At 36.8% G+C, this 14,453-nt stretch overlaps 1 protein-coding gene and 1 long non-coding RNA gene across 12 annotated transcripts in view; one reads left to right on the forward strand and one right to left on the reverse strand.

Annotated features, from left to right (window-relative positions):
• The window catches only part of BDP1 (B double prime 1, subunit of RNA polymerase III transcription initiation factor IIIB), a 100,363-nt gene that overhangs the window by 11,584 nt on the left and 74,326 nt on the right, over nt 1-14,453 (forward strand). For all 11 annotated transcript variants that reach the window (XM_045446505.1, XM_045446442.1, XM_045446431.1 and 8 more), the window contains 3 exons: nt 393-526; nt 1,753-1,847; nt 11,708-11,762. In XM_045446505.1, coding sequence (XP_045302461.1) covers nt 393-526; nt 1,753-1,847; nt 11,708-11,762 — 284 coding nt within the window. The remainder of the gene's footprint in view (nt 1-392; nt 527-1,752; nt 1,848-11,707; nt 11,763-14,453) is intronic.
• On the reverse strand, nt 7,025-7,533 carry LOC123580983. Its single transcript, XR_006703551.1, has 2 exons — nt 7,329-7,533; nt 7,025-7,097 (listed from the first exon to the last, which is right to left on the reverse strand). It is a non-coding gene; the product is annotated as an uncharacterized LOC123580983 (long non-coding RNA).

Genomic DNA, 14,453 nt, shown 5'->3' on the forward strand with positions numbered 1-14,453 from the left:
TGTTTACAGGAATGTAGAACAAAAACATAAGATGCTTATGTTTCTCATCTTCTCTTGGGTTTAGCATGATAAGGTAATATGTGTTAAATGTAGGGGACATACAGAAGTCAATAAAATATAAGTACTTTTTGGTGGCCCAAAGATAATGTGTAAATTTTATATTGCTATTAACGATTTCAGAAGAATGTTGGCATTTAATTTTATTACTTGGCAATTACATTTTAAGTGAAAATTAACAGAATCTTGGAAAATATGCATACCTCAAGTATATATTATTATACTTTTGTTCTGATTCTGTCATGGCACATTTCAAAATATAACTATTCAAGTATCATGTATTATTTTCTTTCTTGTTCTAAGTGCAGATCTATTTAAAAGTGTGTCTCTTTCAGTTTAACTGTAGAAGTTTTAAGGACAAAAGGCCCCTGTGTTGTTGAGGAAAATGACCCCATATTTGAGCGTGGTTCTACAACTACATATTCCAGCTTTAGGAAAAACTATTATTCTAAACCATGGTCAAATAAAGGTAACTAATTTTCATTTTAAATTTTGTGGATATTTATTTGAAGTAAAGTGAATTATTTCTGTAAGTAAATAAAATGAAAACCATGTTATTTTCTGTCTAGCTAATATTATTGGAACTGACCTCTGCATCCGTTCCTCCCCCCCCCCCCCCCCCCCCCCCCGCCACTTATTATGGAACTCCATCTCTGGCTTTATCTTAGTGATCTTTTTAGGAATTAGCATTATGGTAATTTGGGTAGAGTAGTCCTCTCTGTCAAATCCCTGTATAAAAAATAACATGGAAAACTATTAATATTTCTAATACTCATAATAATGTTTTATCTTAGATACTGTTGTATAACAGAGTTTCTAAGGGTCAAAATTGTGCTGTTAAAAAGCATATACTACTTTTTTTTAAGCTTATTTGTTAATTTTGAGAGAGTTAGTGCAAGCAGGGGAAGGGTAAAGAGAGAGGGGGAGAGCGAGAATACCAAGTAGGCTCTGCATTGTCAGCATGGAGGCTGATACAGGGCTTGAATTCATGAACCGTGAGATCAGGACCTGAGCCAAAATCAAGAGTTGGTCACTTAACCGACCGAGCCACCCAGGTGCCTGAAGCTTATAATACCTCTTGAATGGTATCTCTTATTCTTATAAAAAATAATGCAGGTCGTTTTTGGGGAAAAAATGAAACAGAACAGAGTAATTCAGGACAACAAGATTCTATACTTTCCTCCTCTGTATTCCCCAATCCTATTTTATTGAGGTTACTTCTTTTAATAGTTTCTTGTGTGTTTTTTTGGTTACTTTCTTTCACATACTACTTAGTGCACCTTAGTTGCTTATGTTAAAGCAGTAATATAGTGGCTGTGACTGATGGTTCTTAAGAATACTTTGAGACCAGATAGGCAGAATGTTTTCTTCTTCCTCTTCTCTTTCCCCTTCTTCCTCCTTCCTCTTTCTTCTCTTCTTCCTCTTCTTCCCCTTCTCTTCCCTCTCTTCCTAATTTTAGCTTCTTGGTATGAGTTTATAAATTTCTTATGTTTCTGTATAAAAGTTTAGACATTATTTTAGATGCATGAAGTTCTTAGCAATAAAATTGACTAAAGATTTCCTGGCCTTTAATAAAAGACTATTAGATGCTCTCAAATTTATTTTTAACTCAAAATATATACTTCATGTAAGATTTTTTTTCCTCTGAAATATTGGGATTAATTTTCATTCTTTCTAAATCTTTTATTTTTACAGAAACAGATATGTTTTTTTTAGCCATCAGCATGGTAGGAACTGACTTTTCTATGATTGGACAGCTTTTTCCTCACAGAGCAAGGATAGAAATTAAGGTAAAGTAAACCCAATACATTTGTTGATTGGAAAAGGACCAAAAATTACTAATACTATTTTTTTAACTTTTGTTTAAATCTCAGTTCATCCTTATTCATTACTAGTTTTGAGTACATGTGTCCTTTTTTACAGCTCAGAAAGTAATGCAGTATTACTGAATTCTAATGAGTACAATCTCCTTACCTTTAGTGTATTATCTATGTCTTGCTCACTTCTAGAATGGATTTTAGGGAGTACCCATAAAACCACTGAATCTAAGATAAAAGAAGCATTATGTAACGAAGAGGGAAGAATAAATGTATCAGAATACGTATTTGGATTAAGGGTAGCTTTTGAACAGAGTCTATTGCTTAATTTCCTAGGAAGGCGTGAAGAGAGGCATGCTAAATTAGATAATTCCCACGATCTGATCTAACTGTTGCTTTCTTAGGCTACCTTAACTTTGTGGACAGGGCCACTATTAACAAGAGCAGTGATGTAAATTAGTGCTTTACTATGCCTAACAGAGTGAGTAGTATTCTCTGTTTTATTTTTCCCTTTGTGAGAAACTTAGTTACAAGTTTCCTGGGATGGAGTGCATATGAGTGCACACTATGTAGGTTGTCATGCATTTTCAATTAAAAAAATTTTTTTTAATATTTATTTCTGAGACAGATACAGAGCATGAGTGGGGGAGGGGCAGAGAGAGAGAGGAAGACAGAATTCGAAGCAGGCTCCAGGCTCTGAGCTGTCAGCACAGAGCCCAACACGGGGCTCGAACTCACAAACCATGAGATCATGACCTGAGCTGCAGTCGTTCATTCAACTGACTGAACCACCCAGGCGCCCCTATGCCTTTTCAATATATTGTGAGCTCTTTTTTTATTAAAAAATCTTTTTTAAAAATTTTTTATTTTATTTTTGAGAGAGAGAGAGACACACAGAGCAGAGGAGGGGCAAGAGAGAGATAGAGACAGAATTTGAAGCAGGCTCCAGGCTCTGAGCTGTCAGCGCAGAACATGACATGGGGCTTGAACTCACAGACTGGAAGACCATGACCTGAGCCGATGTCAGACACCCAACCGACTTGAGCCACCCAGGCACTCCTATAGTGAGCTCTTTATTCAACCATGGGTTTTTTTTCTTCATTAATTAAACTATCAGGAAAGACAGATGTTTTGTTCTTGTGCTACACTAGGCATGGATCCATCACCTGGGGACCATTATATGGTGTAATGGTTTTTCTATTTCTGCAAAAGAAGAATTGTTTATATTATCTATGTTCCTTTTCTAATGTTGATCTTTGATATAAGGAGAAGAAAACGTTAAAGTATGTGAAGGCTAGAAATTGTCTAGGGGAGCTCTCTGATCTGAGTAATTAATGATAAATTTGTCACTAAACTATTTCTCCCCAAAATTGTTTCGACTCCTCCCCTAAGTTTAGTGTAGTTCTAACAAATCTTTGGGCAAAATTTAGAAAAGTGAAAATTTAGACTAGTGGATTGTATTGGTTTTCAAATATCAAACCAGACTTGTGTTATTCTTTCTGATGTTGGATTTTATTATATTTTCTTGAGAATTTTTTTTTTTAAGGTCATAGTGCATGCATGTGAGCCGGGGAGGGGCAGAGAGAGACGTGATCAGGGGATCTGAGGGAGGCTCTGTGCTGACAGCAGCCAGCCTGATGGAGGATTCAAACTAATGAATTTATGAACGATGAGGTCACGATCTGAGCCAAAGCTAGATGCTCAACTGACTGAGTCACCCAGGTGCCCCTCTTGAGGATTTTTTGCATCTTTGTTCATGAGGGATATTTTGAATATTTATTTATTATTGATTTATTTTTGAGAGAGGAGGGGGCAGTGAGAGAGAGGGAGAGAGAGAATCCCAAGCAGGCTCTGCACTGTTAGCACAGAGCTTAATGCGGGGCTGGAACTCATGAGTGAAATGATCTGAGCTGAAATCAAGAGTTGGACACTTAACCGACTCAACCAGCCAGCCGCCCTATGAAGGATATTTTGCAACTTTCTTTTAATGCCTTTATCGTATTTTGGTACCAGGATTATGCTGGTTATAGAAAATGAGTTGGACAGTGTTTTTGTTTTTGTTTTTTTTCTTTTATCTGAATGAATTTAAGATTAATACTGTTTCTCCTTTAGTGTTCAATAGAATTCAACAGTGAAAACCTTCAGACCTGTAATTTTCTTTGAGGAAGGATTTTAAGTTCAGTTTCTTTAATACATATAGTAATATTCAGATACTCAGTTTTTTTCTTGTCAGTTTTGATGCTAAGTTGTTGAATTTATAGGTATGAAGTTTTCATACTGTTCAGTAATCATTTTAATTTTTATAGGATATTTCTCTTTGATAATTGACGTTTTCCATCTTTTTTTTTCTTTGTCTTGCTAAGGGTATTTTGACTTCCCCAAATCTTTCTAATGAACCAACCTGGAGTTAAAAGTTTTTAATTGTGGATTTTCATTTTTTTAACTCTTCAACATTTCCTTCTATTTATTCTGCCTTTAATTATATTCTTAAGATGAAAATTTCAAACATTGATTTTTAGTACTTTTTTTCTAATTAGACATTTAAAGCTATACATTTTCATCTGAGTCCTGCTTCAACTGCATTTCATAAATTTTGATAGGTTGCTTTCAGTGTTTCTCAGTTAAAAATATTTTCTACATGTATTTCTGTTATTTAGAAGTGTGCCTAATTTCCAAATATTTGGGACATTGGTAAATATTTTACTGTTTTGTAATTGTTTTATTAATTCCATTGTGAACATCAAATATATAAGCTGTAAGATTTCAGTCTTTCTGAAATTTAATGAGATTTATTTTAAAAACATGTTACATTCATCTTGGTCAGTATTTCTGGTGCACTGGAAATGAGTGTATACTTGGGGCGCCTGGGTGGCGCAGTCGGTTAAGCGTCCGACTTCAGCCAGGTCACGATCTCGCGGTCCGTGAGTTCGAGCCCCGCGTCGGGCTCTGGACTGATGGCTCAGAGCCTGGAGCCTGTTTCCGATTCTGTGTCTCCCTCTCTCTCTGCCTCTCCCCCGTTCATGCTCTGTCTCTCTCTGTCCCAAAAATAAATAAACGTTGAAAAAAAAAAATTTAATTAAAAAAGAAATGAGTGTATACTCTGTTGTTGGATATGTTGTCTAGTTCTAGTAGTTAACGAAGCAAAGAATTGACATCTGCCTTCATGATCATAGATTCGCCTCTTTCTGTGTTTATATTCAGTTTTTGACGTATATTGACTTTCTTGTGTCATTCACTTTTGGGCACAGTAATGGGTACATTCACTTTTAGTGTGCTGCTAAATTGATCATACAGCAATTGTCTTTCTCTGATTTATATCACTTAGTATAATGCTTTCAGTGTCCATTCGTGATGTTGCAAATGGGAAAATTTCTTCTTTATGGCTGGATAATATTCCTGTACACATACACACATATGTACCACATTTTTTCTTTTGTTCTTTGCTTTTGTAATTTTTATTTTTAATTTACGTCCAAGTTAGTATATAGTGCAAAATTGATTTCAGGGCTAGATTCCTTATTGCCCCTTACCCATTTAGACCATCTCCTCTCCCACAATTCTTCCAGTAACTCTCTGTTTGTTCTCCCTATTTAAGAGTCTCTTTCTTCTGTTTTGTCCCCCTCCCATTTTTATATTATTTTTGTTTCCCTTCCCTTATGTTCATCTGTTTTGTATCTTAAAGTCCTCATGTGAGTGAAGTCATATGGTATTTGTCTCTCTCTAATTTTGCTTAGCATAATACCCTCCAGTTCCATCCACATAGTTGTAAATGGCAAGATTGCATTTGTTTTGATTGCCGAGTAATGCTCCGTTGTGTGTGTGTGTGTGTGTGTGTGTGTGTGTATGCATACCACATCTTCTTTATCCATTTATCTGTTGTTGGACATTTGGGCTCTTTCCATACTTTGGCTATTGTTGCTAGCGCTGCTATAAACATTGGGGTGAATGTGCCCCTTTGAAATAGCATACCTGTATCCCTTAGGTAAATATCTAGTAGTGCAGTTGCTGGGTCGTAGTATAGTTCTATTTTTAATTTTTTGAGGACCCTCCATACTGTGTTCCAGAGTGGCTGTACCAATTTGCATTCCTGCCGGCAGTGCAAAAGAGATCCTCTTTCTCTGCATCCTCTCCAACATCTGTTGTTGTCTGAGTTGTTAATGTTAGCTATTCTGACAGGTGTGAGGTGGTATCTCAGTGTGGTTTTGATTTGTATTTCCCTGATGATGAGTGATGTGGAGCATTTTTGCATGTGTCGGTTGGCCATCTGGGTGTCTTCTTTGGAGAAATGTCTGTTCATGTCTTTTGCCCGTTTCTTCCCCTGACTGTTTTTTGGGTGTTGAGTTTGATAAGTTCTTTATAGATTTTGGATACTAACCCTTTATCTGCTTTGTCATTTGCAAATATTTTCTCCCATTCCATCAGTTGCCTTTTAGTTTTGCTGATTGTTTCCTTTGCTGTGCAGAAGCTTTTTATTTTGATGGGGTCCCAATAGTTTATTTTTGCTTTTGTTTCTCTTGCCTCTGGAGATGTGTTGAGTAAGAAGTTGGTATGACCGAGGTCAAGAGATTTTTGCCTGCTTTCTCCTCGAGGATTTTGATGGCTTCCTGTCTTCCATTTAGGTCTTTCATCCATTTTGAGTTTATTTTTGTGTATGGTGTGGGAAAGTGGTCCAGGTTCATTTTTCTGCATATCACTGTCCAGTTTTCCCAGCACCATTTGCTGAAGAGACTGTCTTTATTCCATTGGATATTCTTTACTGCTTTGTCAAAGATTACTTGGTCGTACATTTGTGGGTTTATTTCTGGATTCTCTATTCTGTTCCATTACTCTGTTTTTGTGCCAGTGCCACATTTTCTTTATTCATTTCTCACTGGACACTTATATTGTCTTGGCTGCAGTGAACAATGCTGCAGTGAACTTGGGGATACATACATCTTTTCAAGATAGTGATTTTGTTTCCTTCAGGTAAATATGCAGAAGTAGAATTGCTAGATCATGTGATAATTTTATTTTTTAATATTTTTGAGCAACATCCATACTGTATTCCATAGTAGTTGCAGTAATTTATCCAGTCTGACACTCTTTTAGTTTAATTTTATTATAGGTTGTATTTCTGAGAGAGACCAATTCATGGTCATTGAATTCTTACGTTGACCCTGATTTAAAAAAAAAAAAAAAAAGATGTCTGTTGTACATTTCCATGTAATAATTTAGTTCATTTACCTTTTTTTTAAATTTTTTTTTTTTCAACGTTTATTTATTTTTGGGACAGAGAGAGACAGAGCATGAACGGGGGAGGGGCAGAGAGAGAGGGAGACACAGAATCGGAAACAGGCTCCAGGCTCTGAGCCATCAGTCCAGAGCCCGACGCGGGGCTCGAACTCACGGACCGCGAGATCGTGACCTGGCTGAAGTCGGCCGCTCAACCGACTGCGCCACCCAGGCGCCCCTTACCTTTAATGTAATAACTGATATGACTGGGTTCAAGTCTATCACCTCATTATTTTTCGCTTACCCATCTGTTTTTTATTCCTCATTTCCTGCCTTCTTTTGGGTTATTCAGATAAATCTTAGTATTCTTTCATATTTTCTTTATTGTACCATTTTACTCTTTACACTTCATACTCCGTATGTAATAATCTCTTACAAGTATATTCCATCTACCCTTCATCCTTTGTGCAATTATATATTTCACTTTTACATACTATAATCTAATTTTACATCGAACTTATTTTAGCTTATAGTCTTTTGTCTTTAATTATTTTATTTTTAATGTTTATTATTTTTGAGACATGTGGGAGGGGAGTGAGGGAGGGAGACACAGAATCCAAAACAGGGTCAAGGCTCTAAGCTGTCAGCCCCCATTGTCTTGTCTTTAAAGGAAATTGAGTAGAAAAGTAGAAAAAAGAAACTAGCCTTAATATTTAGCCACCATTTTTGATGCTTTTCATTTCTTCGTGTAGGTTTGGATAGGAGATTTACTGTTGAAAAATTCTCTCAGCTTTGATTTATCTGAAAGTCTATTTCAGCTTACTTTTTTTGTTTTTTTTTTTGTTGGATATGCAAGTGGTTTGATAGGTTTCCTTTCATTGTTTTAAAATTGTCATTCTCTTGTCCATTGGCCCCCAGTGTTTTTGATGATAAGTCAGTCATATTTTTTGTTTTTCTTCCCCTGTATGTGATAAATTGTTTTTCTCTATTTTTGAGAGTTTTTAACTCTGGTGTTCAGCAGTAGGGTTATGATTTTCATATGGATAGTTTCTTTTCAATATTTTTTTTACTTTGTCCTTTTCCTCTGGGACTCCACTTATGTCTATTAGCCTGCATAACATTATACTTCAGGTTAAAGCTCTGTTCTTTTTTTTTCCTGATCTTTTTTCTCTATATCACTTGGTTAGTTTCCATTACTGTGTTCACAGGTTCACCCTGTCTTCTGCTGTCTTCAATCTGCAGATACGCCCATTCAGTGAATGTTTCATTTCTCGTGTTACATATGTTTCATTTCTTTAATTTCCACGTGGTTATTTTTCTTAGTTTCCTTTCTTCTGAGATTTCCTTGTTGAATCCGTATTTTTCTTTAAATCATTGAACATATTTATAACATGTTTTAACTTTCTTGTTTGTTAATTTCAGCATTTAGATCATGTTGAGATCTGTTTCTGTTGACTATTTTATTTTTTTGTGCATCACATTTTCTTGTCTTCTCATGTCTTAGGGAGTTTTGTTTTGTTTTTTTTTTTTAAGTTTATTTGGAGAGACAGAGCACATGTGTGTTAGGGGGAGGGGCAGAGAGAATGGGAGAGGGAGAACATACAGAGCCTGACATGGGGCTCGAACTCCTGAACCATGAGATCATGACCTGGGCCAGAACCAAGAACCAGATGCTTAAGTAGCTGAGCCTCCCGGGCGTCCCTTGTGGAGGTTTTAAAAAAAATTTTTTTTTTTTAATGTTTATTTTTGAGAGAGAGCATGTGTGTGAGCGAGAGTAGGGGAGGGTCAGAGAAAGAGGGAGATACGGAATTCAAAGCAGGCTCCAGGCTCCAAGCTGTCAGCATAGAGCCTGATGTGGGGCTCGAACTCACAAACCGCGAGATCATGACCCAAGCTGAAGTCGGACGCTTAACTGAACTACCTAGGCGCCCCATGGATTTTTTTTAAACTGAGTACTGGACGTTGTGGATGATATGTTTGATAGTGTCTAGATTATGTTTATTGGTTTCTTTCCTTTAAAGAGTATTAAGTTCTAAAAGGCAGTTAATATTCTCTCAACTCTCCTTGTTATTGTCAAGGCTTGATTTTAGGCTTTATTAAGGCAAATCTAGGCTAATCCTTTTTCTAGGTTTTTTATCTGAACCGTAGAAAATCCTTTGAATTAGTTTTCTAAGTTCTCTGAGGACCATCATATTAGTACTATTCGAGATGCACAGAAGAGATGGTATAATTCATTACATATCATGAATGCTTTAGGGCATTAGAATTTAAATCTCATGCTAGAGCCCTGAGTGAGAAAGCCTGCTCTAACACTGTGGTCCTTATCTCGAAGAGGTGGCTTTTCTGGTGTCTAAAGTAAATGTTTGGGTATTAACTAAGTCTTTCCTTTTGTGAGAGCTAGAATTCTGTCAGCTTGCTGTGTTATGTAACTTCTAGTATCTTTCTTTTCTCATACCTGGAGTAGTTGTTTTCTACTAGGCCTTAGGCTGTTGTTATGTGGAACGCAGATGTAGACCAAGTACCCATGGAATACTTCCACTAGGCTTGTGAGACTCCTTTTTATATAGCTGTCTTCTCTCTACAACCCCTAAATATTCTTTAGCTCTTGAGAGCTCTGCTCTCTTTGGCCTTTATCTCCTCTTCATTGTTTAGGGAATTTAGCCCAGAGAGCCATGGTGAAAATGGGTACATCTTAGATGTTTCCATTCTCTCCAGAAATGTGAAGTTGTAGTTTTACTCTTGCTGTTGTCCATTGTTTGCAAACAGTTGATTGATTTATTTTGTTCAGTAGTAAAGTTATTTTTGGTGTGGTTGGATGTGTTGAGTAAGCCTATAACCAGTTACTTCATCAGAGTCAGTGGTGGAAATTAGGGGATTTATTTTACAATCATGGAATTTAGTTTGCAGTAGTTCCTGCCTATAAATTCAAGGAATAATATCAATACATTCTTTACAAATGTTTTAAATTGTTCTCAGTTATGTTCCTCATTAGGTAAAATATGGTATAGTATTGTTTTAGAATTGAATAATGCCTAAAGCTTATTGGCATTTCTCTTAGGATGTTCAATTTAGTGATTATATAGCTTCTCATTTTTATGGACGTAACTTTTGAGGAGATGTTTAAAGAATAATATGATCTTTATGGGAGAAAGATAATGATCCTTGAAAACTTAAGTGTTATTTACTTGGGAATGAGTTTTATGAGGAAAATAAAGACTGGAAAAGAAAAGGATAAGCTGTAGATGAAAAGATGTTGAAGGCCTATGAAGTTTTTAAAATATGGGCAAGGCTCACCTAAAGAGTTTAAAGATGCGTGTGCCCTTGAATGATAAACAGTAAGGAAAGCAAGATAGAGCTTTAAATAAAGTCAGGTCAGTGGTTAGGTTCTTTCGGAGGGAAGAAGGGGGCCATGAAGCGCTTCTTTGTTTTGTGATTTTCTCTATTTTTTCTCAATAAAAAGTTTGATTTTTGTATTTTCAATAAAAGCTTTTAGACTGATCTATAAAAGGGAGAGATTGGTGATTATGCCCTCTCCCAGGATGTAATTGCATGATTAGATAATCTTACAAACAAGCTTATACCCTCACACTTCCTAATGACCTTAGTTAGGATGGATTGAACCTTAAACTTTAACCATCTCCATCTTAATGGAGGTAATCTGGAGTGCAACAGGGAATGATGATCTCTGGTGCTCACCAAAGCATGAAGAAATGTGTCTTAACAGAAAGAAGTCTCTCTCTCTTTTTTTAAACGTTTTTTTAATTTTGAGAGAGCGTGCACACACATGTAAGCGAGGGAGGGGCAGAGAGAGAAGGGGACAGAGGACCAAATGGGTCCTGTGCTGATGGCAGAGAACCCAATGCAAGGCTTGAAGTCCCTAACCCTGAGATCATGACCTGAGCCAATGTTGGATGCTTAACCGACTAAGCCACCCTGGTGCCCCAATATAAAGAAGATTCTAAAGATAAACTTGGCCTGACTCAAAAATTTGTTTTCTCACAGTCTCTCTTCTGTGCCATAAAAAACATGAGAATAGTAATATAAGATGTTTAACTTGATATGAATATATTAGTTTTTAAAGAGTTAATATTAGTTAGCTTAATTGACTACAGTTTGATTTGCTACCAGGCTAGTTAACTTAATTTTTTTCTATCCTCTGTAACTCTAGCTTCCATTGCTGATTTGTGCTGTTGATTATAAGGAGGTTCAGGGAGCTCAGTGTAGATCATCATCTCTTTTTAAAAAGCTGAAGGTTTAAGTAGCTTGCCTGTTGGCAAAGATATTATGTACAAGAGAATCATTTGTTATAAGAATTGTATTTATGTTTTAGAGAGAGAGTGTACAAGCAGGGGGGAGGGGCAGAGGAAGAGAGAGAGAGAGAGGCAGACAGACAGACAGACAGAATCCCAAGCAGGCTCCATGCTTAGTGTGAAGCCTGACTCAGGACTTGAGCCCATGACCCTGGGATCATGACCAGAGCCGAAATCAAGAGGCAGACACTCAACCAACTGAGCCACCCAGGCACCCCAGAAGTTTTATTTTAATGCTTATTTTTTAACTGTAATCTTCACTTTTTTAATAGGATAAAATTACTATAGGTTTTTGTTTTCTTTTGCTAACAGAATAAATTTAAACGTGAAGAAAAAACAAATGGATGGAGAATAGACAAAGCCTTCCGTAAGTATTAAGACCTCTTTTATGACATATCACTTGGAGATCTTAAAAAAGGATCAGTTTGGTTCTGGTGTGTTTTAGATTTGTGTTTTCTCTTTATTGTCACAAGAAGAGTGAGACTGGACATTTTTCTCTTGAGCAGTGCAGGTCTGGCAGCTGATAACAGATCTATAGACAAGGGATTAGTAAAACATTAAGAAGCAAGTAAGCAGAGTTCTGAGTTCCAGAAGTTATAGAGGGACTGAAGACACCTTTTCTAAGTGTTTTTTTGTTCTGAGTCAACTCTATTCAAGAAGGAATTGTTTCTGGAAGAACTAACAGTATAGATGATTCCTTCCAGTGGCCAGTCATTCATTCAGTTAATAATAGTAAACTTCTGAGAGCTGTTTAATGTTCTAGGCATTGAGGATATAATGGTGAACAGAGCAAATGAGAAGTCTGCTTTTAGAGCCTTAAGTCTAATTAGATGTGGAAAAGGATAAAGTCAGTAGTCATGGTTAATTGCAGATAGTGATTAGTTTCTAAGAAGAAAAAAGGGAGTGAAGAGTGGATATGTAGAATTGGTAGTCAGGGAAGTTTTGTCTGAAAAGGTGGCGTTTGAATTGATACCTGAAGGGATGATACCTATTTTTCAGCTTTTAAGTAATTGCTTTACTGCAGTTAACATTTTTTCTTTTTGAGTCCAGAGAAGAATATCAAGGGATCTGTACAAAAAAAGCAAAATTAAATGTATTGTTTAAAATAGTACCTGTAGAGGCACCTAGCTAGCTCAAACAGAAGAGCATGCAATTTTTGATATTGGGATCAAGCCCCATGTTGAGTGTAGAGATTACTAAAAAAAAAAAAATAAACTTAACAAACAAGAGTTTAAAAAAAAATAAAAATAAATCTATATTCCTTGTCTGGAAGATAATTATCAATGTTTCATGATAAATGTATTCACTGTCCTTTTGCTGTAGTGCTAATCTTAGGAAAAAACCTAAAAAGGGGATTGATGTCCTATAGCACGTGTGTTTACCTTACGAGGAGACCCCGAGATGAGTGGAGTCTACTTACAACGTTGTATTGGGTCTTTAGGGATAGCACTTCCAAGAATAGCTCCTGGAAGATCTGGAGTATTTTAGTCTTAAACTTCTCTCTATTTTGGAGAGGTGGTCATGAAACTGTTCATTATGTTCAGTGCATTATAATCAGAAGAGAATTCATAAATCCATAAAGTCTTCATGGGGTATGGAACCATTGTTAAGGCCATTTCAATAGATTATTTTATTTTACTGAAAAAATTTTTAATGTTTATTCTTGAGAGAGGGAGAGAGGTGCAGAGTGCAAGTTGGGAGGAGCAGAGAGAGAGAGGGAGACACAGAATCCCAAGCAGGCTCCACACTGTCAGGACAGAGCCTGACATGGGGCTCGAACCCACAAACTGAGAGATCCTGACCTGAGCCGAAGTCGGATGCTTAACCGACTCACCACCTAGGCGCCCCTGTAATACACAATTTTATTATTGGCTGATTTGGGTGCTTTGTAGTGGAAAATTACAAAAAATTAAACTGCAGTTTTTTTTTTAGAACTTATATTTTCAATTTCTCTGAGAATTTTTTTAAAGTTCTTTTTATTTTGCGAGAGAGCGTGTTCAGGGGAGAGATGAAGAGAGGTGGCAGGGGAGGATGGTGGAGTAGAGAATCCCAGCAAGCTCTGCACTGTTAGTGTGGAGACCATTGTGGGGCTCGAACTTAAAAACCTTGAGGTCATGACCTGAGCTGAAATCAAGAGTTGGGCACTTAACCAACTGAGCCACTTAGGCGCCCCATTTTAGTTTTTTAAAATTTAATTTAACTTATTATTATTATTATTTTAATGTTTATTTTTGATAGAGAAGGAGCACAAGTGGGGGAGGGGCAGAGAGAGGGAGACACAGAATCCAAAGCAGGCTCCAGGCTCCGAGCTGTCGGCACAGAGTCTGATGTGGGGCTCAAACCCACAAACTGCGAGATCATGACCTGAGCCGAAGTCAGACGCTTAACCGACTGAGCCACCCAGGTGCCCCCATGGCTCTTTCTGATGTAATGACATTGATGGGTATTTAGTGAGAATGGTCCTGATCGATATTCCCTTGCTTCCTTCTTTGCTGATATTTGGAAGATTAAATAGTGAAAGGGTTGTGATGAAGAGAGGACATGAGGTAGAGAGGCTTTGAGGAGTTAGTCATCTGGTCTTTTCTCAAAGTTGATTTGTAATGTACGTACAGTGCAATTTATAGTTTGAGTTTTGACATAGGGTATACTTGTGCAACCACCACCCAAAACAAGGTATGGAATATTTTCATCAAACAGAAAGGCCCCTCTGTCCCTTTGTAGTCAGTCTCCACAGCTATCCTGATGCAGGGCAACTGCTATTTTCATTTGAATCACCATAGATTAGTTTTGCTTGTTCTAGAACTTCTTATTCATGGAATCATACAGCATGTGCTCTCTTATGTCTGGCTTCTTTCAGTCAACATTTTGAGATTTACCTATAATATTGCTTGTATCAGTACATAGTTGTTTTTTTGTTTTTTAAACTGATGTAACTTGTTCCTATTTATTGCTCAGTTTTCTTTTGTGAGTCTCTACTACAGTGACTAGAATTGGTTATCCATTCTCCTAATAAGCCCATTTGCTTTTGATGTATGGTACTTAACTTGAAAATTCTTTT

The sequence above is a fragment of the Leopardus geoffroyi genome, chromosome A1 (genome assembly GCF_018350155.1).
Source record: "Leopardus geoffroyi isolate Oge1 chromosome A1, O.geoffroyi_Oge1_pat1.0, whole genome shotgun sequence".
Classification (NCBI taxonomy): domain Eukaryota; kingdom Metazoa; phylum Chordata; class Mammalia; order Carnivora; family Felidae; genus Leopardus; species Leopardus geoffroyi.